The sequence below is a fragment of the Lathamus discolor genome, chromosome 13 (assembly GCF_037157495.1).
Source record: "Lathamus discolor isolate bLatDis1 chromosome 13, bLatDis1.hap1, whole genome shotgun sequence".
NCBI classification, from domain to species: domain Eukaryota; kingdom Metazoa; phylum Chordata; class Aves; order Psittaciformes; family Psittacidae; genus Lathamus; species Lathamus discolor.
The window spans coordinates 5,184,554-5,210,529 of record NC_088896.1 but is presented as its reverse complement, the minus strand read 5'-3'; the positions used below and the strand labels follow the sequence as shown (position 1 = coordinate 5,210,529).

The 25,976-nt window shown below is 50.6% G+C and overlaps 1 protein-coding gene across 1 annotated transcript in view; it reads left to right on the top strand.

Annotated features, from left to right (window-relative positions):
- LOC136021548 (heparan sulfate glucosamine 3-O-sulfotransferase 3A1-like) overlaps nucleotides 1-22,150 on the top strand; it is a 31,994-nt gene extending 9,844 nt beyond the window's left edge. Inside the window, exon 2 of the mRNA XM_065693870.1 lies at nucleotides 21,443-22,150. Coding sequence (XP_065549942.1) covers nucleotides 21,443-22,061 — 619 coding nt within the window. The 3' untranslated portion in view covers nucleotides 22,062-22,150. The remainder of the gene's footprint in view (nucleotides 1-21,442) is intronic.
- Nucleotides 22,151-25,976: the final 3,826 nt, after the last annotated feature.

Sequence of the window (25,976 nt, the reverse complement as noted above, 5' to 3'; positions counted from 1 at the left end):
ATCAAACACTTCCACCCCATCAGCTCTTGTGTTGAAGAGCCTGGACGTGCGTGTGTAACTGTGTTAGTCCATACCAGATGCAAAGGACAAAAGAAAGACACCTCTTACCACTTCCAGACTACTGGGAGCTGGTTGAGCACAGCTGGACTTCCTAGAGCATCCCTTCAGGTTTATGTGCTTCTGTGGTACCTGAGGCTGCTCCCTGTGCGCAGTGGCAGGAGGCAGGGACTGGCAGTGACCCGGCCCCGTGGGCTGATGTGTGCTTTGCAAACATGTGGAGTGGTTTAAGGTCAGGCTGCTCATTTCTGCTCATGTGCTGGAGGGTTTTGCTGCCCGTATGGAGGGTGTGAGTCCTGCTCCTCTGCCCCGTCTGAAGCTGCCTGGGTTTAAAGGGCTGCTGGAGGCTTCTGAGCAAGCACATACAATTACAGCCCATCCATGGGTGTGAGTGGCTGGAGGGTGATATGTGCCTCGGGAGAGATGCAGGGGGGATGGCTGCACTGTCTGCTCCTGCGTTCTGGAGCAGGAGGTCATTGCAAAGCAGCAGGTGTCTGGGGAGCTGGAGTGGGGCAGGCTGGAGATTGGAGCACAGAGCTGGCTGGAAAACTTGCTGCCAACACTTGGCTTTTCAAGGAGACAGCAATGCCAGATTGCCAGGAGCAACCTCTCCATTTCGAAGAGGTGAAGGTACAGATGTCTGGACATTAAATGCCTTGCACCAAACACCAAGTTGTTTCTTGCCCAGATGCTCCTTGTTTGAACTGGCCAGTTCTTGCCTCACTGGTCCCAAGTGTAGCAGGGTCTGGCTCAGGCTGGACCCTCCTTAGGGCAGGAGATGGGATTTTGTTGTACTCCTGAGGTGAGAGCTGAGCTCTCGGGGACTCTGCCTGGCTGAGTGGTGGTGAGCAAGGGCCGGTTCTGTCCTGTGCCTCAGTTTCCCCATCTGTGAAATGGGGTTATGCTCATGAGCTCACTTGCAAAATATTAAGGTCATTGCTAAAGGTGCATCTGGGGGTGCTGGGACTTGGCTTTCCTGCAGTTGGTGATGAGCAGGACCTCTCCAGCATCACCCTCCCTGGGCTGCGTTTGCTCTGACCACAGGCAGATGCAGAGGACGTGCAGAGGGTCGGGCACAGAATCACACGAGGATTCAGTGTTTCCCTATGCACGGGGGTGTGATCCCCGCTCAGCCCCAGAGCTGCCTTCATAGCGAGTCCTGATGCCGCTCCGCCTGCTCTTGCCTCTGCCGCCCTCCCTCCCAGCAGCAGTAAATCCTTTGGAAGAGCCCCAGAAAGAAAGACTTCAGCAGGACACGCAAGCGGTTATCCCGGGAGCCTCCGAAGGGGCCGGTGCAGGGGAAGGACCGCACGGCCTGACCCAGATGCTGTGCACAGCCTTTAATTGAGTTTGACCGGCTCCAGTGCCTCGGGTCAGGGTCAGCCCCGGCAGCGAAGCCGGATGAGGCGCTGGAACTGCTTCTTTTGGCACTTGGACAGGTTGAGCTCTGCCCTGCCTGCGTGGGGGTTTGGGTCCTCTGTCGCATCATGGGGACCTGCTGCCTCCCTGGCACGATGCAGCAGGGTCAGTGAGCTGTGGGATTCAGGGGGGCTGCGCGCTGGAGGTTTACAGCTTTATCTGCTCCTTGCTTCCTAATTGCAGTTGGGTTGTTTGGCCGAGTGACAGCAAACTGCTGGCTCACAGCTGATGCCTGGATGTGTCCCTGTTTCTGGTGCTCCCATCCCTGCAGCCGGACTGTTCAGGGGGTTTAGGACAGTGGAATCCAGCGTTCATTGCCCTCCCTTCCAGCCTGCCCCAAAACAGAGATGGGAGGAAGAAATCAGTGCTTCTCTGTCACTGCCTGCCTCTGCCAGACCGTGCTTTCTCAGCTCTCACCCCAGAGCAATGCCACACCAGTCAATTTGATCATTATGGAGCAAGCCCTGCTCTCACTTGGAAGCTGCCTGGGCTCTGTCTCATGATAGCCCTGGGGAGGTGGATGGGAAAGGCATCAGGGTGGTGACTGCAGAGGTGAGGAAGGAATTCGGGTGTGTTTCCTCTGGAGTAAATCCGGCTTAAAATTATGAGCCACTCTGGGGTTTATTGAAGCCCTGAAAGCAGTGCTTGGGTTTATTGGCCAAATCAAGCAGCACTGTAAAAGCCGGTTTAAACCCACACCTAGATGAAGGAGCTGAAGCCTGGGTGACCTGCACAACCAAACTCAACCCTGGCTGCTCCCAGGGGCTCTCTTGGCCATCATCCCCATGGGGACATCCAGAGGTGAGCGGGGTGGAAAAGACCAGACCCAGATTGGAGCCTGTTGGATGTTTCAGGATGGAGCATGCATCCTCCTCTTCTCTGTTCCTGGGAGCTTCTGCTGAACAGCCCATGCTCAGCCCAGTGTGGGTACCCTGCTGCAGCCTGGCCTCTGCTCATGGTCACCTTGGTTGCTGGGAGCCAGCTCTTCCTGGAGCCTCCCCTTTTCCTTACACATCCCCAGTATAAAGCCATATTTATCAGACTGGTGAGTTTTTACCAGCAGCTGATCATGCTCATGTGGGAGTTTTTCTGACTGGGCTGTACTCCTGGCTGCTGGGGTTGTCCAGCATCCCTGGATCCACAGGTGGCTCTGCCCAGTGTGGGGGATGCATTTAGGAGTTGTTGGCTTCCCAAAGATGCATCAGCAAAGGGGCCCAGAGGAGCTGTGTCTTGGCTGCTGTCTAAAGCCAGGCATTAAATGCATGGCATATGCTAGGAAAGGGCTTAGAATGAAAGTGCATCACACTGAAAGCCATCCTATCCCTGCACTGTCCTTAGGGAGGGGGCCCTTACCATACCTGCATACTTAGGGGTGGAGCCCTGAGATGCTCCTGCCCTGACCAGCCCTTCCCAGCCCACTCCATGCCCTCAGGTCCCCTGATCCATAAATGAATTCCAACAGGATTCTGGGGGTGAGGAGAAGGGAGAAACCTGGTGCTCTCCTTCCCTCCTGTCCTGTAGGCACCCATGGCAGACCATCAGCGGGCAGAGCTGCAGCCAGGAGGCACAGCCCTTCCTGGGGGCTGGGGGCCTTGGGGCTCCAGGAGGAAAGAGTCAGGAGGTAGCTTTAAGGAATGATTAACGGCCTCAGCCACAGCAGGGCCATGGGTCAAAGAGGTCCAATTATTCCTGGTGATATTCCTACTGGAGGGGGAGATAATCCAACAGGGCCCATACAGGTCCGTTTGGAGCAAAGCGAGGACAGGGGCAATTGGGACAACTCTTGAGCCATGTTCATGCTCTCTCTCTGCAGAAGGACTTTCAGACACAAGCCTGTGGGTCACCCTGACATTGCTGACTCAGGCACGGTCTCCCCACTCAGCACAGATTTCCAGGAATGCCGTCCTTAATGTCTCCCGCTAGGCAAATCATAGCCATCATATGTTTAGGGGAAAAATTGGATTTGCCTTGTAATCTAATCAATGTTAAATAACAGTAATTCTAACTCCGAGGCTCTGTGTTTAAAGTGCTGCTGGTCTCCGGGGATCATCGGAGTTATTTAATCTAATGAAATCACCATTACTGTCTCATGAGGGTGCACCACGGGGATGGCTTTGCAGGGAAGGAAAGCAATGGTTAAATAATTGGCAGTCAGGGCCAAATAGTGGTGGTAAATGAGCAGAGTGCAGTTGCAGGTTTCACTTAGTAAGAACCCAGAACTCTCCGGCTGCATCTTTCTGATGGTGACTGTTATTGCTTGGTGGTGATGTGCACGTGCCCAGGTTCCTTCTGTCGCCTCCCTGTGCAGGCTGGACCACACCGGTGCCACCTTTTCCCAGCCCAAGCAGGAGCTGTGTTGTTAAAGCCATCTCCTGACTCCATCCTGCATCACAACTTGCTGTGCTACTCCCAGTGTTGCTCCCTGTGAGGGTGCAGGCTGTGTTGTCTGCTGGTTTTAAGCTGTTTTCCCCCAAACCTGCTGTACTTTCTTCATTTTTATTAAGCATTTTTTTCCTTATCCCCGTTTTAGAGGGAGACAAGACCGGCTCCAGCGCACATTTCCCTTGCTGGCTTCACATTAATCTCTGAACCACAGTCAATTCGCTCATTACAGAGCAAGCTGAGCCCTATTGAGCTGGTTGCTTTCCTATGCGCTGAACTGATTGTATTCAAACACATCAGAGTTCTATGAGCAGCAGGCAGGGAGGGACTGTGCTGCTGTCAAACACCAGCACGGCTGTATCCTGTGTAACGGGGGAGTGTTCCTTCCCTGGAGCGTGTGCTCTAGTTTCCCATTATTATTTCTTTAATAAGACTGATACTTACTGCACATCGCTCATTTGCTGCTAAAATTGGAGCCATTAGAGCAATATAAGTGGCAATTACCTTCTGAGCGGTGTGGTGTGTGAAGGCAGTGAGGAGGAGGCTGGAGCCTACCTTTCAGGAGCAAACACCCTGGAGCAGCAGCATAATGCTGGAGTGGCTTTATAGGGACAGTTGGGATGGTGCTCAGCATCCTCTGGAGGCAGGATTGCACCCATGGGTGCTGGGAGAGGATGCATCTGGCTTGACATCAGTGCATAATGGGGATGAGGAGGGGCTGTGGCTCTGCTGTTGAGTTATCTTGGGACATGTTATCCATGCTTTGAGCAGCCTGTCCCCAAGGAGTGGCTTCTCCCCTGAAAAACAATCCCCATGTTGAAAACAGATAAAAAAGGAACATGTCTGGTAATTTAATCATATTGAGTGCTTCTAAAATCACCTTTGGGCTGCACAGCAGCGTGCCAGACGCCTCTGGAGGAGCACATGAGGTGGGACCAGTGAAGGTTAGGGTTAGATCTCTGGAGGAGGGAGGGTGAGATGTGCCAGCAGGTCTGAGAGCCCCATCCTCAGTGACCACAGCCTGGCCAGCAATGCAGGGACCCTTGTCCCCATAGTGACAGCACTGTGTCCTTAACACCGGTGTGGATGAGCCATGGCATGGGTCCCAGGCCATGTGGTCTCTCCATGTGGGAGCACAGGCAATGCCCTGTGTGCTAACGAGGGGGTCTGGGAGCTGCTGTTGGTGAGGCCGGTCCCTGTGGGCAGCTCCTCAGCGACAGCCGGGATGTCTGTGTTCATTATGCACATCCCTTTCATGCTGCCTTCATTATTCGCTTGCTATCTACTGTCATTAAGATATCAAGTTCATTTAGGTACATCCACATTGGCAGTTTAATTATGTCTGGGTACTACTCTGTATTTTATTCATGGACTATCTGGGGGCGGTTGTCAGACACAAGACCAGGAGATAAAGGTTCGGTGGCTGCAGAATGCTAATGTCCTGCTGGTTCCCTTTTGACAAATACACATGCCAGTTATTACCAAACTGATTATTTCATTCATTAACACCACATACATCAGCTCCCTTCACCCAGTATTATTGTATACATTCATCTCTTCATAAACAATTACCTGACAAGGTTGGGAAAGGCAAGTACTGGGGAATTAATGCTCCGATGGGAAGTTCCTGGCGTGGCTTAGTAGCAAGGTGCTGGGTTGGGGGGTTGGTGTGTGGAATGCCCCGTTAGCGTGATGGCTTCATTAATCAAATTAGGGACAATAGCACGTCACATGTGTGCCGTGTTTCCCAACAATACCAAACCCGTTTGCATTGTGCCGGGGGCTCAGCGGATGGGGCTCCCTGTTCGGTTTGTGGCGATGGAGGGGACGAAATGAAAGCCAGGCAACCCTGCAGGAAGGCTTGGGAAGCATTCACTGCGGCCAGACCATGGTGTGCATTTCTCATCTGCCCTTCTTTTTTAACTATTATTATTATCTTTATTGTCGTGAGGAACATTTGCATGAGAACAGGTTCTTTGTTTATTGTTTGTGCCTTTTTTCCGGCTTCCCCATGTTGCTTTGCTGGAGCTGTAAACCCTCCACGATAGCATTAGCAGCGGTGGTGGGAATGATTAAGACACTACGAACATGCAACCATCTGGGGAACAAAACCCCCTGGGTCTTCTTTTCTAACTGTAAAAGGCTGGTGATGAAGGAAATAAAACATACAGGGAGACACAACAGTGAGGAATAACCAAACTCATAAGTGGTTCCTGCAGTTCTCTTGGAGACCGTGGTGAATCCCATTGGAGGGGATTCATGATGCTGCTCGCCCAGCTGGAGGTCACTCTCACAGTCTGGACCTGCCGTAAGTAGCATCTTCCAGCACATTATGACCAGCATTAACCCCTGTGGAAGCAATCAGAGCTGGAGCTGCTCTCAGCGATTCCCCTTGAACCCATGTGGTTTCCGTGTGTTGGTGGTGCCTTATTTGTTTCTTTAAGTACATTGTACCCTCAACTGTTTCCACCACGGAGCAGGAGCAGCTGCAGGAGGCCACCAACACAGCCAGAATCAATTCAGCTTTTCCCTCAAGCAGACACGCTCGGAAAGTACTGCTTCAGGGGTCACACTTCTGCACTACTCCAGTGCAGGATTTGCAAGCTAAATAAAGGATCCAAGTGAGGTTTAAGTGCCTAACTCCCTTAGGCCCCTTTGCAAAAAGCCCCACTGGAATAACTAAGAAGCTTTTGCTGCGCATTTGCAGCAGCATTAATTCTTGCTATCTCTATGAGTCTCTTTGATCACACTTCAAAATCTTCATCTCCAGGCATCCTGTCTGGGCTTTCCAATGTGGTTTAAGTGCAGACGTCTCGGTGCTTTTTGGGGAGACCTGGTCTCCCGGGACACAGAATCACTTTTCAAAGCCTTGCCATGGTCTCTGTGTCGGAATGGAAAGATCACTCTATGCTGAGGGCCCTGCAAGATCAGACCCCATGTCCCAGCCATGGGGTGATGCCCAACTGTTGCGTTGGGCCTTGATGCCAGCGTGGGTCTGAAATCCCTGCTGCTGTTGGGAGTATCAGTGTGGGCTTAGCTAGATTTTCCTGCATTTTCTTCAGTGAAAGAGGGAGCACACGCGAGGTTTTCTTCTCTTTGTGGATGCTGAGAAATGAAGAGGGGAGGAGAATGGGTTTTGCTAAGCGGAGAATCCCTGGATAATGAGAGGCTGGGGGTCATAGAATCACAGAATGGTTTGGGTTGGAAAGGACCTTGAGATCATCCATTTCCAGCCCCCCTGCCATGGGCAGGGACACCTCACACTAAACCATGTCACGCAAGGCTCTGCCCAACCTGGGCTCTTTAGGAGATGACTTGAAACCCCCATCCCGTGCGAGTTTGGTGCTGAGTGAGAAAGATGGGGGTTTATTGGCCTGAACCCAAATGTCTCAGGTTGACTGAGGAAGCTGAGGTCACTAATTGTTGAGGTTTTTTCCATCCATTCATACTCTGGAGATCACTTGTCTCTCTTTTCTTTCTTACATTAATGAGCTGGGTTCACTCTTAGAGACCTTGATGCCATTCTAATGCCCAAGGAACAGCCTCTGCAGTGCAGTGACGTGAAGCTGAGCATGGTACAAAGCAATGGAGGAGCCGGACCTGAGATAGATATGCACAATTTACTCATGAAATTTAGATCTGCTATCAACTAAAACGTCCCGAAATACATCAGATGACTCTGGCACCAGGTTAGACAGTGATGCATTCGCTGGGAGGAGGTGGAATAGCTGAGCACAGAAAAGAGCTCTTGATGCGCCAACACTGTGAGCTGTGGCTAAAAGCCCTTCGTAGCCTGCAGGGCTGGAGGAGGCTGGGGTGTGATTGCTCAGTGAGGTTCCTTCTGCATTGGCCCCTGCCTTGCCCAGAGCTTGCAAATTAGGTTAGGAAGGATCTTTTGAAGCTTTCCATTTTCTGGAGACTTTTGCCCTCTTTGCACTTGGCTGCTTTGCTCCAGGAATGGAAGCAGGGAGCCCTTCCCTGCCATTAAAGTTTCATTTAGCAAAAGGACAAAGAATTGGCACAGGAAGGATGAAGAACGACTGCAAGGGTAAACTCGTGTGATTCCATATATTTCAGATCATAGCCAGAGGTCAGGCTCCCTTTTTTGTAATACAGATAGAGGCTTTTTTGGCCTGGCAGCAGGAGGAAATGAGTAGTGATATATAAAGAAGTCACTTCTCAGCATAATTTAAGAAACAACCTCTGTTCGCAAAAGCGGGGTCCTTTGAGGTGGCTGGCTCTTTCCTAAAGCTCTCACGCACACATACACACAGAGACACGCACGCAGCATCTCCAGCAGTGTAGGGCATGTCACAGTATTTCCCAGAACTTAATAATCCCTGCTGAATTGTTTAGAACTCCACAACAATATCTTGGATCCTTTTATCTCTGCAGAGAAGGGAGAAAGCCCATCTCCTTACTCCCAACAAACCCCGTATGCAGGCGGTCCATTAACCTGCAGGGATGCGGGAGTGTCCCTGTGCCCTGGGTACATGTAATTCTGCTGCACCCACTGCCCATTTCCAGTATCATTTCCCTGTTTCCATCTTCAGCTGCTTTAATTTAGCTACTCTACTGCCTGCACTGACTGCATCCTGATTTTTGGTCTCTGAGATGTAGTGGGATTTCTCCCCAGGAGGGATGGAGGAACACCTTTTCTTCCTGAATCACCTTTATTCAGTGGTTTTCTGTGTCCTTCCCATTTCCAGACAACATTTTGTTCCCCTTCTCTCCAGCTTTATTTCTCAACCTTGCTCCTCTCCCATCCTTTTCCTCTTCTTCCATGGGAAGAACGCATGCATCGCGGTGAGTTTGCGTGGCTGACGGTGCACCTGTGCTTGTGCCTAAGAAAAATGAGGCAGACCTGGAAAACAAGCAAATCACATTATATATTGCAGGCAATAATGTAGCTCCCAGGGGACAGAGATAATATAGTGAGAGACAAAGGAACAATAGACTTTGCTGGCCTGAGCGCTCCCTTGATTGTGGCTCTTCTGGAATTATTCTTGACTTTCTCTGCATGAGTGGAGCATTGGGCCTCGGAGCTGATAAGAGATCAGGGTGTGATCCAGGGGCTGTGGCTGGGATGAGCATCATTTTGAGCAGGAGCCCTTGCTGTACATGCTGTTCTTAGAGGGAGCCTCTTGCTCCTCACGGAGCCGCACAGCACAAGGGATGGGGAATGTTTTAAAGCTGGCTCTGATTTCTGTGGTTTGGGAAAACACACTCTTGTCTGAGGGACTTGGTGTGGAGAACTGTGGCGATTTGTGTTCCCATTCAGTGGTGGGTGCTGTGGGGCAGGTGTGCCATTAGCAGTAGGGGAGGGAGCAGTGGAAATTCCCTGAGTTTTGGACGCCGAAAGAGGCAGCAGAATAAAACCTCTGGCATTAACCATGGAGACGACCTCCCCCATGTCACATCTGGGGCTTGGGGTGCTTGAAGGACATAACGGGGCTGGTCATCCTCAGGCTTCAAGGTGGCTGAGTGGGGGTCACAAGGCCAGGTTAAGGCAGAGGCTGTTGGGGTGCATGAGAGGGATGGCTTTGCTCACCAGCCTGGGTGGTGAGGAGCCTTCCAAACCAAAGCACTGTCCTGGCTATTGGGAAAATCCTGGCTGGGATGCTCTCCTGGGGCTTCCCAAAGTTCCCTCTACAGAGGCAGACGATGCTTTGAGATGTGCTTCACACTTTCCTTCTTCTTTCCTGCTCATTTCCTTTTCTTCCTTTCTCCCTTCTTTTTCCTTCCTTCCTTCTCCTTCCTTCTCTCTTTCTCTTCCCTTTTTTCACCCTTTTTTTCTGTTCATCTTTTTCTTCTTTCTTTTCCTTTCCCTCTGTCTTCTCTTTATTTCTCTCTTCTGCTTTTTCCATCCGTCTGTCTGTCTTTCCACCTTTCTTAGACCTCAGCAAATTCCAGGAAGGCATCAGTTGTCTTTAACACCCAAAGGAAAAATCGAAGGGAAGGGTTCAATTACTTGCATGAAAAATGAGTCTCCTAACCAAGGTCTATCCATTTGCTAGTTGTGCTTGTTTTAAAACTGAATTATAGAGACGGCACATTTTTCTGGAGACAAATGCATTAATTTCTCTCAAAACAGACAAGAGGGAAGCAGAGGGAAAATAAGATAATAAGAGTTTCCACAGTGATTTATATGCCTTTGTGAAAAATAATGGGGGCAGACGGCAGCGCGCAGCAGCAGCCCGTGGGGGAAGGGGCAGGGGGTGGCAGGGATGACTGCAAGGAAAACTGCCAGAAGTCCAACTATGATTGTTGGTTTTAGATGATATAAGATCACTTTATGTCTCTGACTGGCTTGAAAAATCTCTCTCTCTCTCTCTCTCTCTCTCTCCACATGTAAAATATATACCATATGATGCACTTAAAATCAACGCGGGCTATACTGTTTATACAGGAAAGGATTGTGTTTCTCTCCGACCTCTCCCCAGCCCTCCTTCTCCTGCCGAAGGATAAACTGGGACCTTTAGAAAACAAAGTGGTGGCTACAATTTTTAACAGATTTGCTCTTGCATGTATTTATATAGGGCAGGAGAGCCCTTCCCTAGGGCTTGCCTGTGCTCTTGGGCCAAAACCAAAGGGGGATGGTGAGTTTATTTCTCTTTATCTGTTCACTTTGGCTTGATTTATGTGCTAAAAGAGATATTTTTATTATGGTGCATAGTAAATTGGGTTTCTTTATGGCTCATGAGAGCTGTTTTCCAAAATTGGACTATTTCTATAGCGCACTGATTGCGATGTATTTCCGATCTTAATGTCTAAATCAAATCAATTACACCCAATCGTATTTGGTTTTAAGCTGTTTTGAAATAGGATGAAATGGGCAACTTTTTCTAGAGAAGATGTTGTGTCACTCAGGAAATCATCTCAGTTTAGCAAATAAAGGCTTTCGGTGGGAACTGGAGATCCTGGGAAGTTTTGAAGCCTTTTTGTGGTGGTACAATCCATGGGAAGCACTTCCAGGAGGCCAAAGGCCACCAGGGCTTTAGTACCTACACTGAGGTTTCTCTCCAGTTACTCGTAGGAATGATTTCAGTGAACTTATTCCCTGTTGGTTTCTGAGTAGAAAATCCTGCGGCGTTCAGATGGATCCGAGTGCAGAGGGAGGCTGGAAGTGATGCTTTAAAGCAAAAAAAGCTAAATCTGTTCCAGGGCAGATGGTTAATTGTGTGGTTCCATTTATTTGCCTAATGCAAATGACGTCCAGTTTGCCCATGGCGCCGGGGGAGCTGGGTTCCTGTTTGTTTTGCTAGAAACTGGGCTGAGATCTCATTGCATCTTCTGCAGCTCCCCCCCTGCAGCTTTGTGGTCCTCAGTGGAGGACCTTTGTATCTCCAGGGCTTGTGGAGAGGAGAAGCGCCAGCTCCCACAGAGAATGGGATGGGGATAAGCTGCCAACGCTGTTGGTTACAGCATTCAGCTTCCCATCTTCATGGCTCCAGGGCAGTGAAGATGCTTTGGTGAATGGCAGCAGCCCCTTCTCCCATCGCAAAACCATGCACTGGTCAGTGTCTGTGGGTTTGGGCACCCTCGATCCACTCCAGCCTTAGACCAGGAGGGTGTTTCGGAGGGTTCCCAACTTCCCAAATGGGCCTAATTGAAGCCTTAAAGAGATTTTTCACAGATTCATGGCTTTTCAAAGGAGAAATTTGCATATTAATAAGAAGCTGTTCAGACTGATTGGCTTAATGTGTTTGGGGTAAGTATAATTAAATGTCAAGGGAAATATATCATGAAGTAATGAAGCTGAAGCTAATTTATCAAAAAATGAATCCTAAAGAGGGAGACATTTCCAATAACAAACAGTTCTTTAACCTTCCTCTTTAAGATGATTTGCTCAGTCAGGGCTGAAACGTGCAGTCTTGAAGATCCTCACGTGAGAGAGACATGAGATGGTTATTGGCCAGAATTAACCCCTCTGTCCTGGGACCCCAAGGCTGAGCCCATCAAGAGGGTTCACTTGGGCCCAGGTCGGGGAAGTGTGGCTCTGGTCCCTCCGAGGCAGCATGTGGGATGCTGTTTGAGGGGATGTACATGTGTAACACTTCAGGGGTGCCCTTAGGGAAGAAGAACTGGGTTGAGGTTTAATTATATCAGATGCTGGGTCCCTTATGCCCTTTTTATCCCCATCCCTCCCTCAGTCTTTTCTCTTTACTCTGTAAGCTTTTCAGAGCATGTGCCATGTCTCGTTCTGTCACATACGAGCTGGGGATAAAGATCAGCCCATAGAGGCTGTTTAATAAGAACAAAAAATGCACTGCACATTCCGAACTGTGATGCAGGTCCCCCAGGCTGGGTATTTTAATGTAGGACTGAGGAAGATGAGGTCCAGGTAGAAGACTACGCCAGTTGCTATGAGGGCTGTGACTCCTCATCCTTCTGTGTGATGGAAGGGGATTGTGAGCTCCCTGTGCAGAGGGCAAACAGGGCATGCACTTCCCAGCAAACCCCTGCTTTGGGTTCATGGGATTTATTCGCAGCCATGCACTGACTGTCCTCTGCCAGCACTCCATCAGTGACTTGCTCCCGTGCATGCTGGGAGTGGGATTGGGAGCTCTCGATTTGTGCTTTGTGCACTTGCAAAGGAGAAAAGGAGGGTGCAGAGCTGTGAAAGGATCATGCCCATTGTCTCAGCTGGAAATCCTCTTTGGCATAATATGGGATAGAGGGGAATCAGCAGGTTGCAGAATAATAGAGGCATCTATAGAAGAGAGCGGAAGTAGTGTCTATTTTCATTAAGAGGCATCACAGTTACAATAAAAAACAGCGCCAAAGAGCCAACAGAACCAGCCAGCAGAAGTCTGAATTTACCCAAGCAAATCCATCCGGGAAATGAGGAATCACTTTTCATTTGGGAGTTGCATTGGAAATATGATGAACTCGCCGTGGGCCTGATTTGTTCCCTCGCAAGGATTAGCTGGTGCTGCAGGGATCTGGCAAACAGCTCATGACTTATGCTTGGAGGCCCAACCAAGCTGGGGTTGAGCTCTCGCTGGGGAAGGTGCCTGGTGCTGGAGAGGCCACTGAGATGTAAAAACAGAGGGGTCGAAAATGCATGTGGCCACCGCTGGAGGTGATGAGCACTGGGTCCAGGTCTGATGGGGAAGTAACGGGGTTTTGGTCCCCAGTGCGTGGCACACCCCAAAAGTGCACTCACTAAAGCTGCTGGGGTGCCTTGAGGATAAAGAGCTCTAGGGCTGGGATAAAGAGCAGGCTCATGGCCAGGCTAAGGGGGAAGCACTGCAGAACTCCTCAGCAGCAGAGATGGTTGATGAACCCAGCTCAACCCCAGCAGAGAAAGTAGATGGTGCCTGGTGGTGTCTCAAAGGATGGAGGTAAAAGGGGGCTATTGCCAAGGGCTCTGGAGCAGTTCATCTGCTTCTAATAGTCAGACAGCAGGGATTTACCAGCAATGCAGGACCCAGCATCCTCCCAGATGGATGCAGAAATGCTCCAGGATGACTTGGCATTTTAGCCATTGGAAAGAAAACAAACAGCTACAAACCTCCCCATCCCAAAGGCCCAGCTGGTCAGCCTGGAGGAAGCAGTGGTGCCACCCGTGATTGCTGCAGCCCCAGTGAGTTTCTTGTTCCAGCAAAGAAAATCAATGGCTTGCATGGCTAATGGCATCAGAGAGTTTCTGCCTGTCAATAGCACTTAGGCACTGGCGGTGTACAGGAGATGCCCAGGTGTGCTTCCCAGCACAGCGGCTTTTCGGGAGCCTCTCAGCAGGGTTCCTTCTCCCAGACCAGTTGCGGGATGCTGGGGCAGCAGCATCAGCTCTCGTCATTAGCATCACCTTCCATAGGAACCAGGAGACTCAGGGCTCCCCACTTACCTGCTGCCCTCAGAGCAGCAGCTCTGCTTGGTGACAATTAATCAGAGCAATTAGGGTGAGGGCTGTAATTAGCTCTGGTTCGTGCAATGTCCCTTCCTAGGGCAGCTGGTGAGCAAAGACCCCTTTGCAGCCCCTCTGCCCCTTCAAATCACCCCCAGCCCCATCACTCCAGTGCTGGGGAAGCCAATGTGAAGTTACACGTGTGCCTACTCATAGGGGTGTCTCTCGGGGGCAGAACAAGCCTCTTATCTTGGGGACACTGCCTCTTCCTGCTGGGTCTCATCAGCGCGTGGTCGGTGGGGCTCAGCTGCACTGCCCTTGGCCAGGATTGTTCCTGTGCTTCCTTCCGGAGCAGGTCACGTTCCCGAGATGCAGGAAGAAAGCATCCACCTGCAGTTATCAGCGATGGCCCGTGCAAACAAGCCACTTTCTCCGCAGCATTCCTTTGATGGGTTTTCCAGCCCTTGGGAAGGAGGAGGCTTCCTGGCTGCGGCCTCCGGGTGGGGTGACAGCGGTCATTGCCCCCATGAACTGGAGTTTAGTGTCCAAGTGCCTGTTTTGGAGGCAGGGAGGTTAAACCCACAAAGGAGCAGAGCTGCAGCCAGGGTGCAGTTGGGGGGGGGGGTCCGCTGGGGACCCCCCAGGAGCCTGGCATAGCCCTTGGGTGGACTCACAGGTGTCTGTGATAGGGTGGGCACAGCATGGATGCCCAGATGTGCACAGCTGCCTGCCTCATCCTTCTGTCTCACCCTGCCCTGGACAGACCCTGCTTTGGGGCTTTGGTTGCTGCAGGGGGTTTGGATGGGGACAGGGCAACCTGGGGGTCCCTGTGGGCTGCGGTTTAGGTGGAGGTTTGCATCACGGGTGCTGGTGTCAGGCCATCAGCCATCTCCTAAACTTGAGAGGGAGTTGAACTGGAAGGAGAGGAGGGAGGGACGGGAAGGCAGCTCCACTGATAAGATGCTGCTTGACAGATACAGCGTGGAAACAGATGCTACCGGCTGCAGATGTAATGAGATACATAAATACCAGACTTGCTCAAATAAACGCCAGCATCCGCTGTAAGGACGAGCTCGGGAGCTCCCGGTGCTGCTGACTGGGTGCCAGCAGCGAGCAGTTGGATTTGGAGGGATGAGGAGAGGAGACAGGAGAAGGTGGGAAGATGGGGGGGTGGCACGCTAACACTGTGCCATGTTTATCCCTGGAGTGATGCCTGTGGCCAGGGCTGTGCTGCAGCACCCAGCAGGGACATGCTTTAGGCTGTGCCCACCACCAGTGCTGGGCTTTGGGGTGTTTTCTGTGTGCCTAAAGGTAACGACGCACCCCATGTGCTTTGCCCGTTCATGCCAGCACTGTTCTCATGTATGCTTTGGTTTCTTAACCCCTCCTGGAGTGCTGGGGTAGTAAAAACCCTGTGTCCTGGGAGGGATCCTGCTGAGCTGGGCACAAGGGAGCGCACCAAGGTCTCGGGAGGCTCCTCAGCACATCTGGGAGCAAATGACCCAGGGACCACTGCAGCACAATGATAGGAATGGGAGAGACCCATGGGTTGTCCTCTCCCAGGGCTATTCCTGCCTCTTACTTCACTCCAACCTCAGCCCAATCCATCCTCTATAAACCCAATGGCAACACTGTCCTTTAGCATCAGCTGGATTTGATTTTACACCCAGCAAAACAATGAGCAATTTTCCTTTCTCCTTCCAGACCTCTCTGATCTTTTCCCACTCTCCCTGCAGCTCCCTCAGTCCCACAGCTTTGCTTGGAGGTTTTTTCTTTACAGTTTTACCCGTTTCCTGACAGGCATCTTCCCATTTAATGCTTTCACCCGACATCTAAAGCAAGGCAAGGCAGGAGGTTCAACTAACTCCAACGTGCCCTCACAGCTCATCAAAGCAAAGGCAGAGCTGCCAGGGCAGCACCAGCCTCACAGGACGGACACACTCATCTCATTAGGCAGCATCTTTTAATCCATACATGCAAACACACCACTGGTTGCATCAAGTTATCACTTTTGCCAGAGCATCTTTCATTTCAGGTATCTCCTGTGCACAGTGCAATGGCAGTTCTGGGAGTGTGGGCTCAAGGGTGGGGGACAGGCGAGTGCTGTGATTGCAGGTTTGGTTTTTACTACGTATTTCTGTTGCAGAATCACTGCTTTAAGTGATTGGGAAGAAAAAGAGAAACACGGGGGGAGGAGAAGCCAACTTGCCGGTGGCTGCAAAGAGCAATGCACATTGCTCTGAGGGCACGAGGCTGCATCTTCACAGTGCTTGCTGTGCCTCAGTTTCCCCATAGCTTTAGTGTTCTGAACACTTCCCCATAGTGTTTCCCCCCAGGACTGCTGCATTCCATGCCTGTCACTGTCTAGCCCCTTCCTGGAGGCGGAAGCTCTGTCAGCATTGCTATAGAGAAGTGAGAGGTGAAATAAGCCCCTTCAGTTCATTTTCCCTCTGCTCTGCTCTCCCAGCCCTGCCATAGCACCCACCATCGTGCCAGTCACTTAGTACTTGACACACAGAAGGCAGCACATGAGTGAGGGGCAGAACATGCTGACAAGTGGTTCTGAAGGGCAGTGCCCAGCTCGGCGCCACTTGGTTTGTCGGGCGGTTGATGGAGGGGGTTTCACTCCAGCCTTGGATACTGCTGTATTTCCTCTCTTCTTCTCCCTCCCATAGACGAAGCCCAGGTAATTGTTAACCTTTAACCACGCCATCACTTCACGGTGCAAAGGCAGGATGAGGGATGGGTGTCTGCTGGTGGGAGAGGGTCCGATCCTCCTCTGATCCATGTTACATCTCTGGGAGCAGATTTGACCCTTCCCTGCCGGAAAGGCTCTTCCGTGGGACGCAGGGTCCCGCAGCTGATTGCAGAGCTCGGTTGCTGGGCTCTCTCAGAAGCAGCAGCGTTGTCTTTGATAAAGTTTTTCCTGCGATGACCTCTTTGGAGGCACTTCCTTTAAGACAGCACTTGCCACCGCAAGAGACTTCCTTTCCCACCACTGCTCCTCCAGATCCCAGCCACTGGATGTGGAGCGAAACCAAACTGCGGTTAGGTTAAGCTGAGCAGGGCAAAAAGTAACAGAGGGCAGGTTTTTGGTCTCTGAAGCTTGCTCTGAGGTGTTTGTTACCACATTCATTAATGTGATGTTAATGGATATCACACTAATTAAAGGAGCCTCTGTGTTTCCATATTGAGCCATGGCTCCTTGGATGCTCCCAATATCTGCCTGGGGGTTTTCCTTCTCCACCATTCCTTTGTGTATATCCCATCGCTTGACACTGCTCAGGTTAGTGGCAAAGATGGAAGAAGCAGCTGGAGGCTGCAACAAGGGCCCCACAGCCCCGGCTGTGCAGGGAATGTGTTTTGGGATGCATGGAGGGAAGCAGTGCCCTTCTGCTTCCGCCGTGTGCCATCACCCCACTGCAACTTGCAGGCTGTGTAATGGAACAACCCTGATAGCTGAAGTCAGCAGCACTTTCGGGAAAGCCCAGCTCTGTGTAAACAGACTGTGCGAAACCCCGGCTTCGCATTCCTGCTTCATTCCCATCCTTTATGCAGGAGATAGCTGCGGCTGGCTTCGGGGCTGTGGCCAGGTCAGTGGGAGCATGGCCAAAGACAAGGGCAAACATCAGTGTGCTGGGGAAGGGAGCAGCGGCAGCTCCTCCTTCACCTCCTCCGCTGCTGCTGCAGGCGGGTGGGAGAGCACCAAGCTGAACCAGCAGCATGCGGGAGGGGTCCAGGGACACAAACAGCATCCCCGGGTTGCCACTGCCATGCACATGCCCCAGATGTGGGTTTTCCTCCATCTCAGGACTTGGCTGATGGTGTTCTGAGCTTTCAGGCTGTTTGCTAGGATCTTTCTTTGTCCTTCACTGTTCATTCACCCTGGGTTGTGTTGCTGCACGCTGCAAACCTCAGTGCTGGTCCAGACCCATTCTCTGCATCCTCCTCCTGTTCGGTTGTACGGCAATTGCCACTTCAGGCAGTGCACACTGCTGCTGCAGGTGAGCTCAAGGTAGACCTGGCCATGTACTCGGATAGAGAAGGGTGAGCAAGACCCCACAGCTGAGATGCTTCTTCAACACAGGGCAGCACTCACCCTGGGCTGACACTTCTCCATGGCATCAACCCTGGCACCCCTTGTTCTGGATGATCATTTCAATCCAGCCAGCCTGGGCTCTGGTGGGGAAGTCATACTAGGACTGGTGCGAAGAAGGAACTCACATCCTGGGGTTAAGAGGAGACAAATGCTGCCCTTAGCACACAATAGGGGAAGGTTTAACCGGAGGCCAGAGAGCACGTGAGGCTGATCACTGTAATCACAGCAGCTTTATTTATCACTCTGGGTTGCGATGGCACGAGGGCTGCTAAAGGGCTGCCCTTATCTGCCGACGTCAGCCTCCCTTCCAGAGAGATCTGGACTAGATTTATGTGGGAAAGGTTTGCAGCAAGTCCATCCACAGCTGCTTTTAATGCCTCACATGCTGCCAAGGAGCCCAGGAGGTCGTGGGCAGGACATGGTTTGGTCCAGCTGGGAGCAAAGCAGCAGATGGACTTCAAACAGCAAACTTACCTCCAGTGTTCTGGATCCAATGACCTCTATGGGAAACAGCAGCACGGGGCTGCTCCTCCTACATGAAGCAGGCTGTCCCCTCCCCAAAATCTCATTCATGGAACAACCAATGCTTGTTTTCTGGCCAAGCACCAGCCTTCCTTTCTGCTTTGAGTTGGTGGGACAGCAGCACAGGTCAGCTGAGGCCAACCAGCTGGTTTAACCCATTTCCTGGCCCCTGATGAAGCTGAGATGGGTACCCAGCATGGGCTGCTGGCAGATACCAGCATCACACAGCATTGCATCTGTTCCTCCAAGCTGTATTTCCAGAAGCACAGGGTGCTCATGCTTGTGAGAGGGAAAACCTGCTTTGTTACTCTGGGTCTGTGACAGAAAGTGATGCTTCTTCCCCAAGCACTGTTAACAAGAGGGACTCGAGATCAGGTGCTATCTCTTGGGCTCTGATCTCCAGGACAGGGCTTGAACTCACACCCTGCTTGCCCTGAGAAACTTCAAGCTTTTTTAAGGCATCCTTACAGTCCATAAAGAGATCCAAAAGCCATAATAAACGTCGGTTCCCACACCAGGAGTGTCTCAGTGCTGGGAGCCCGTTACTGGGATGTCCTAACGTGCCGACGTCAAGGACGGGCAGCGGCGCAGCTCCATGTGCATCACTGGTCCTGTATCTCAGTGCCCAGCCCTAGCACAGCATCACCCCCAGCCCATCCCTCCAGCGCCGCAGCTGCACCTCTCCCACCGGTGCTGGAGGATTTGTGCAGCAGCTCCAAGGGAACATAAATCCAACTGTTCCATTACCAAAGTGAAGGCCTGTGAAGCCCAATGGGATGGGGAAAGGGCCACAACCCCTCAGTGAGCAGCAGCCCCGTGAACTACCTCCAGGGGCTTTGGCCAGACACGGGAATGACCATTTCAGACACCGCTGCTGGGAAGTATGGACGTGGAAAAGGCCAACTATGAATATGCACACATAGCCGAAACGCTCCCTTTGAGGAAAGTCTTCCTCCCCTATTAAGTAATTAAATAAAGCTCCCAGCTCTACTAAAATTAAAATAACAGAATGCATTTATTCTGGCAGGGCTTGCTGGTGGCTGCTCTTGCCAAAAACATTTTTGTGGTTCTTGTCTTTTCAAGTGGCTTTTTTGCAATAAAACCCAGATGCCATCAGTCCGAGGAGGGCTCCAGGCAACTGTTTGTGTCCATGAAAGATGCCCTTTGTAATTAATTAATCTCCCAAAAGCTGTGGTAGCACATTCCCTGTGGCTCCTGGCGTGTCCCTGCCCGCCAGCCCTGGCAGAGGAGCTGCGTGCTCATTCCTGGGCGCTGAAGAAAGCTTTTGTGTTGCAGCTTTGCCATGAAAGGGGTTAATTTCCTCCATGGGAAGACACAGCGGAGATTTCAACACTTATCACAGCACAAACAGCAGTCAGCTGGAGGGGCTCGGGGACTCTCACATTTCATTACCTCCAATTTGTTTCATCCACCATGGAGCTGCCCAGTCTGTTTCTGAACCATTTCTACTTTTAGAAGCATCAGGTGATGGCAAATTCCACCATAGAATAGTGTGTCTGCTCAGCAAAGGCCGCCCTTAGTGTCAGCAGTCATTGCCTTTATGTCTTCACATCCTCCAGGATGCATGAGCGCTGTCTTATACCCCTGAGTTCATTCCTTCTCCAGCCTGAATGTACCAAATTCATGGAGTTTCCCCCAGAAAGCCTCAGCAAAGATCCATGTCTTTGCTCTGCCTCTCCCTAATGTGGTTGCAAATAGAATTGCTTTAGGACGGGTCAATCCTCGCTGCCTCATTTGTAATGTAACGACTCAGCCTGGGGTTTGGTTGTTATTGGTGTTTTTTAGCCCTTGTTGGCTTTTCATTGTTGCTTTTTTTGATAGATGAGTTTAATTTTGCTGGCATATTGCACAGGTTTGCAAACCAGATGTTGCTGCTGCACGACGGTAACAATGAGGCAGGCAAGGAGCCGTTCATCACGCACACGGTGCTGCAACCACAGCGGGGTCAAAGACACGGGGTCAGGGCATGGGGGGGATGCAGGTCCCTGCTCCTTAGGACTCAGTTGCCATGAGAACTGCTGGTGGCACTGCGGTGAACCTGCAGCCACCTCCCATCCATCTCCCATTCCCCCCGTTGGAAGGAGGCTGGGCTGCAGAAACTGCTGAGAGCATGGAAGGAGGGATGAAGGGTCTGTGTATAACCAAATGATGGTGGTGTGGATGAATGCAGGTGCTGGCTCCTGTCTGGGAGCAATACATGGGGTAGTGGGAATGTGAGGGGATGGGATGTGGAGGGGCAGGCAAGGATTGGAGCTGGGAGCACCCAGGAGGAGCAGCAAACGGCTGCTTCCGTGGCTCCTACACCTTCCTGGCTTGCCTTGTTTAACATGAAGGAGCTCAGGTTATCCCGTGTCCAAATCCTATGGTCCTTTAGCAAACCATACCCAACGCCTGGCCCAGGAGGGCTCTAAACTATCAAGGAGACCATGGGGCAGGGTGGAACCTGACCCGAGCCCCAAACCCCTTCCCAGCTCGAGAGCTTCCCGAAATATAGGATTACTTTGGGTGGAAGAAGGAAATCGCTGAGGTCAGGGGGCTGATACTGCACATTTTTATGTGACATCAGCTTGCTGCCACCTTGAAAAAACCAAAAGATAGAGTCTCGCATCCTGGCCCCTGAAAATCCCTCGTGCCCTGCAGGAAGGGAGTGTTGTTACTCCAGAAATTCACTGTTATTCCAGGGAATTTAAGCCAATGTGCAGGAAACCCCAATGTGGGCAGGGAGGAATTTAAAGGGATAGGGCATTAGGATTGCAGACATGTGCTGTGTTCGCACAGTGCCACTGCAAGAAGGGAGGTGGGATCACCCTCAAAAAGCCCCTTACAGGCCCTGAATAGGCAAAAGGGATTTAGTTCTAATTCAACAGGCAGTTAAAGGAAGTGGGGAGTCAGGAGTGTGTTTAGATGCTTTCCTGAATGAGAGCGCTATGGGTCTCTGGACAATGAACATGAGGAAGGAACGCTGGGCTCTGGGCTGGAGGTGTCAGGCTTGGGAGCATCCTGCCCTTGGTACCCAGGACATCCCAGGTGCATGCAGCAGCACCCCCCAGGGGCATTCAGCACTAACGTGTCCTTCTCTATCCCTCTCTCAGGGACCTCATGCCCAGGACCCTGGAGGGGCAGATCACCATGGAGAAGACCCCCAGCTACTTCGTCACCAAGGAGGCCCCGGCGCGCATCTCCTCCATGTCCAAGGGCACGAAGCTCATCGTGGTGGTGCGGGACCCCGTGACCAGAGCCATCTCGGACTACACGCAGACGCTCTCCAAGAAGCCCGACATCCCCACCTTTGAGAGCCTGACCTTCAAAAACAGGACTACGGGCCTGATCGACACCTCGTGGAGCGCCATCCAGATTGGCATCTACGCCAAGCACCTGGAGAACTGGCTCCTCTACTTCCCCATCGGGCAGATCCTCTTTGTGAGCGGGGAGAGGCTCATCAGCGACCCCGCGGGGGAGCTGGGCCGGGTCCAGGACTTTCTGGGCCTCAAGAGGATCATCACCGACAAACACTTCTACTTCAACAAAACCAAGGGCTTCCCGTGCCTGAAGAAGGCGGAAGGCAGCAGCAAACCCCACTGCCTGGGCAAGACGAAAGGCAGGACCCACCCCGACATCGACCAGGAGGTGGTGCAGAGATTGCGGGACTTCTACCGGCCCTTCAACATGAAGTTCTACCAGATGACGGGGCAGGACTTCGGCTGGGACTGAGGCTGAAACAAATAATTTAAGAAAAGGAAAATATAATATAATATATATTTTTTTTACATATTAGTAGAGAGGGGGGAAAAATACAAAAAAAAAAATACTAGTTGTTCTGAAACATGATTTGTTCTATTTTTTCTTTTGGCATTGCTTTGTTTTCTTTCTTCTCTCAGCAATGGGGCGATGTGTCCATCCACAAAAGGAGGCTGTGAGCAGCAGCCTGGTCCTGTTGATGTCTCCTGCTCCCTTCAGTGGGCCCCAGGTTCAGCCCTGTTTCTGCAGGGCAAAAAGCAGGTGTAAAGCTTTCAGATGTCCTCAGGAAGTGACAGGGGGGCTTGGGGAGCTCAGAGCCTTACTGGAAGGGCAGCCACATTTTGGCTTGCAAATCCCATTCGAGACCAGACCTCATCACTTTTGACAGTGAAACAAAGGAGGCTTAATACCTAATTTGGCTTTCAAAACCTTACCTTAGGGGGTTTTCTTTATTGCATGAAACCTTTGGTGAATTTCTGTTTCATTTATCCCAATTTTTTGTTTGACTTTTGCCCCCCACTAAATCAAGCTCTTTTCATCAACCAAACTTATTTTTCACCTTTACAGAAGCCAAAACCAATAATCCTTTGTTTTGTTTTGAGACAAAACAATTTTGGTAGCCAAAAGTGAAAAAAAACAAATGATTCTTTTGACTCTATGATGAAAATTGCCAGGTAGTCAAAAGCCTCATTCATAGGCACTGGCTTTAAACCAGTGTTCCCCATTGCCAGCAATGTACACCTCTTTTACACTGATGGCAGAGCACAGGGGGCCCATCTGAAGGGATCTGGGTGATGGGCAAGGGAGGTCCATACTGAGCTGATGCTCATGGTACCCCTGTTTCGAAGGTGATGGGGAACCCACCACTCCCCAACTCGTACGTAGGAAACAAGCTCACAGCGTGTGTGGCAGATGCTATTTAAGCCATAATGAAGAATGTTTTAAGTTGGGGCAGTCCTAAAAGAAAAACACTGGAAAAAGGGTTGTTTGGGAAAGAATGAACAAAAATCATGTCCAGGAAGGGGAGAGAATGAGGGGAAGATGATGGAAGTTTCCTTGTCCTTCCCTAAAGGAGAACCAAGAGGGAAGCAGGACAAGAGCATTGGCTGTGCAGGGCTTTAAAAATGGTCAGGCAAATCAAACCACCTTTATCCCCTTTTTGGCCAGTAGAAATGTCTCAGCATCAGAAATCTATTAGTGAAGCACAGTCTTGTACTACCATGGGCTCATTTAGCTGCTGCCTCCTTAACTTCAGCATGTTCTGGACTGTGGGAGCACCTACTTATCGCTTGGTGCTGTATAAACACAAGATGATGCTCCCTCTCCTGAGTCTAACGTCAAAAATCCCCTGATGGAATAAAACAAATCTGGGGATCACCTGGTCAGGAAGGAGCCTGGGGACCAAGCTCACTACACAAGGGCTGAATAAAGTCACAGCAGAGCACAGATTTCAGGAGTCCAAGGAGAATTGTATCTGAACTTACAATTTAACCCAAGAGGGAGTCATCTCCACCTTGGGTTGTCCTGTTTGATATTTAGGAAGACAGCTTGGGTCCTGCTAAACTTTATGGCACCAAGTTCCACTGCTGATGTGGAGCCACATCCCCTCTAGTGTGACCCTATTCTCCTTCTTCCTACCCGTCCCTACACACTCCCTCCATTCTTGAGGATGCTGTTCCCTGAAGACACAAACCCGCATGGGTTTGCATGCAAGGACCATTTCCCAAGGTAATTAAAATAACTTCATTAGTGTTGTGAGGCCCCAGGACCTTCTCCCCCTGTTGTTGTTACTCATCTCTGCAGCTCGGTGCTGGAGCTCAAAGCTCCCAATTCAGAGAAGTTGGAAGAGTGTTGGGCTCTTAGTAATGGTCTTTCCAAAGTGTCACTGGAGACAAGGGGAGAAACCTACTCTCTGCCATGTCAGCCAGACCAAGGGGGAAGGGGCTTAAGATGTAGCCAAAAGGATGGCGTTGATGACTGGGAAAACCTTTCTAACAGCAAGGCTTGTTGGGGCAGGAGTGGGAGATGGCACCATCCCTCCCACTCCATCCATGCGCAAGAGCCAAGCTGGCAGCAAGAACAGGGCCAGCACAACCAAGCAGTGCCAGCGCTACTGAGGCACAAAATCTGATGTTTGAGCTGAAAAGAAGATTTGAGAATGCTGTTTCTTTGGTATTTCCAGGAGACTTAAGGTTGGGCTAATGTGTAGATGCCTGTGACAAGTTGTCATGGTTCAGCCCCAGCTGATAACTAAACCCCATGCAGCCGCTCACTTACTGCCTCCCCAGTGGGATGGGGGAGAGAATGGGAAGCGGATGAGAAAACTCATGGGTTGAGATAAATACAGTTTAATAGGTAAAGCAAAAGCTGCACACAGCAGCAAAACAAGGAATTCATTCACCACTTCCCATGATCAGCCATCTCCAAGAAAGCTGGGCTCCATCACATGCGATGGTGACTTGGGAAGACAAACAAACAAACACCATCACTCCCAAAGTCCCCTTTTCCTTCTTCCCCCAGCTTTATATGCTGAGGATAATGTCACATGGTCTGGAATACCCCTTGGGTCAGTTGTCCCGGCTGTGTCCCCTTCCAACTCCTTGTGCACCCCCAGACCACTCACTGGTGGGTGAGGAGCAGAAGACTTGACTGAATAAGCACTGCTCAGCAGTAATGAAGACATCCCTGTATCAGCAACACTGTTCCCAGCACAAATCCAAACACTGCCTCGTAACGGCTGCTATGAAGACAATTAATTCTACCTCAGCCCAAACCAAGCACCCAAGTATAAATGTTATAAATCATTCTATGAGTCTATGAAACTTCGCTTAAGCATATGATTTAAAAAATCAATCTAACTGTATTGCTATTGTCTCTTACACGGTCACATTTAGACTAGTGTAAAGCAGCTTTATAGTGCTGCAGATTGTTCTTCCCATATTAAACTAGCTGTAGCAATACCAACCACCACAAATGAGTTGCCACAACTGCCATCGAATCACTGTCATCAACTAGAGCTTTGGTGTGTATACAAGCCTATCATATGTGCCTCTAAAACTCTCCCCAGCACACTGAACTAGGCTACATGACCATACTTTCCCCCTAAATGCTTGACTATTTTCCTTCCTCTACTTCCTGAGGGTTTGAATCCCTTGCTGCACACCCAGTAAAACTATTCTGGGATCTGAGACTGGAATTGATTTTTTTTTAGCTGGGGCATAAGTATCCTTGAAAATCCCTCCATGTATGAACAACGGCTTTTAACAGAGGTCATGCAATCAAATTGCTTTGAACTCTAATAACAGTTAAGCCTCTCAACTCTTTAGGCTTATTTGAAAATCCAACCATGAAGTTTAGATTATTTTAACCTAAGACGAATTGGAAGTAAACTATCGGAAACCACACCCCTCCTAGGCCTACAGTATTGAGTGCGGATATTAATAGGAGAGGAAAGCAAAAGGAGCTATAAATGAAGAAGTGACCTATAAGGTTTGATTACTTTTTTATTAAGCAGAAAAATCAATACATTAACGATGAGAAACTAATTAGATGTATTAAAATTATTCTGGTTTCAATAATCAAATATGCCATTAGGCACTGATGAAGCTTAGGCTTATACACCATGCGACATTCAGATTTTAGAACATTTGTTTAAAGAGGAAAAAAAGCACTTCCTAAAGCAGCCTGTCAAGAGCCAAATTCAGCCTAAGAAATCTTTGATGTTGACGGATGTGAGGCGCTGGCACAGGGTGCCCAGAGAAGCTGTGGCTGCCCCATCCCTGGCTGTGTTCAAGGCCAGGTTGGACACAGGGGCTTGGAACAAGCTGCAGTGGAAGGGGTCCCTGCCTGTGGCAGGGGTTGAAAATGGATGAGCTTTAAGGTCGCTTC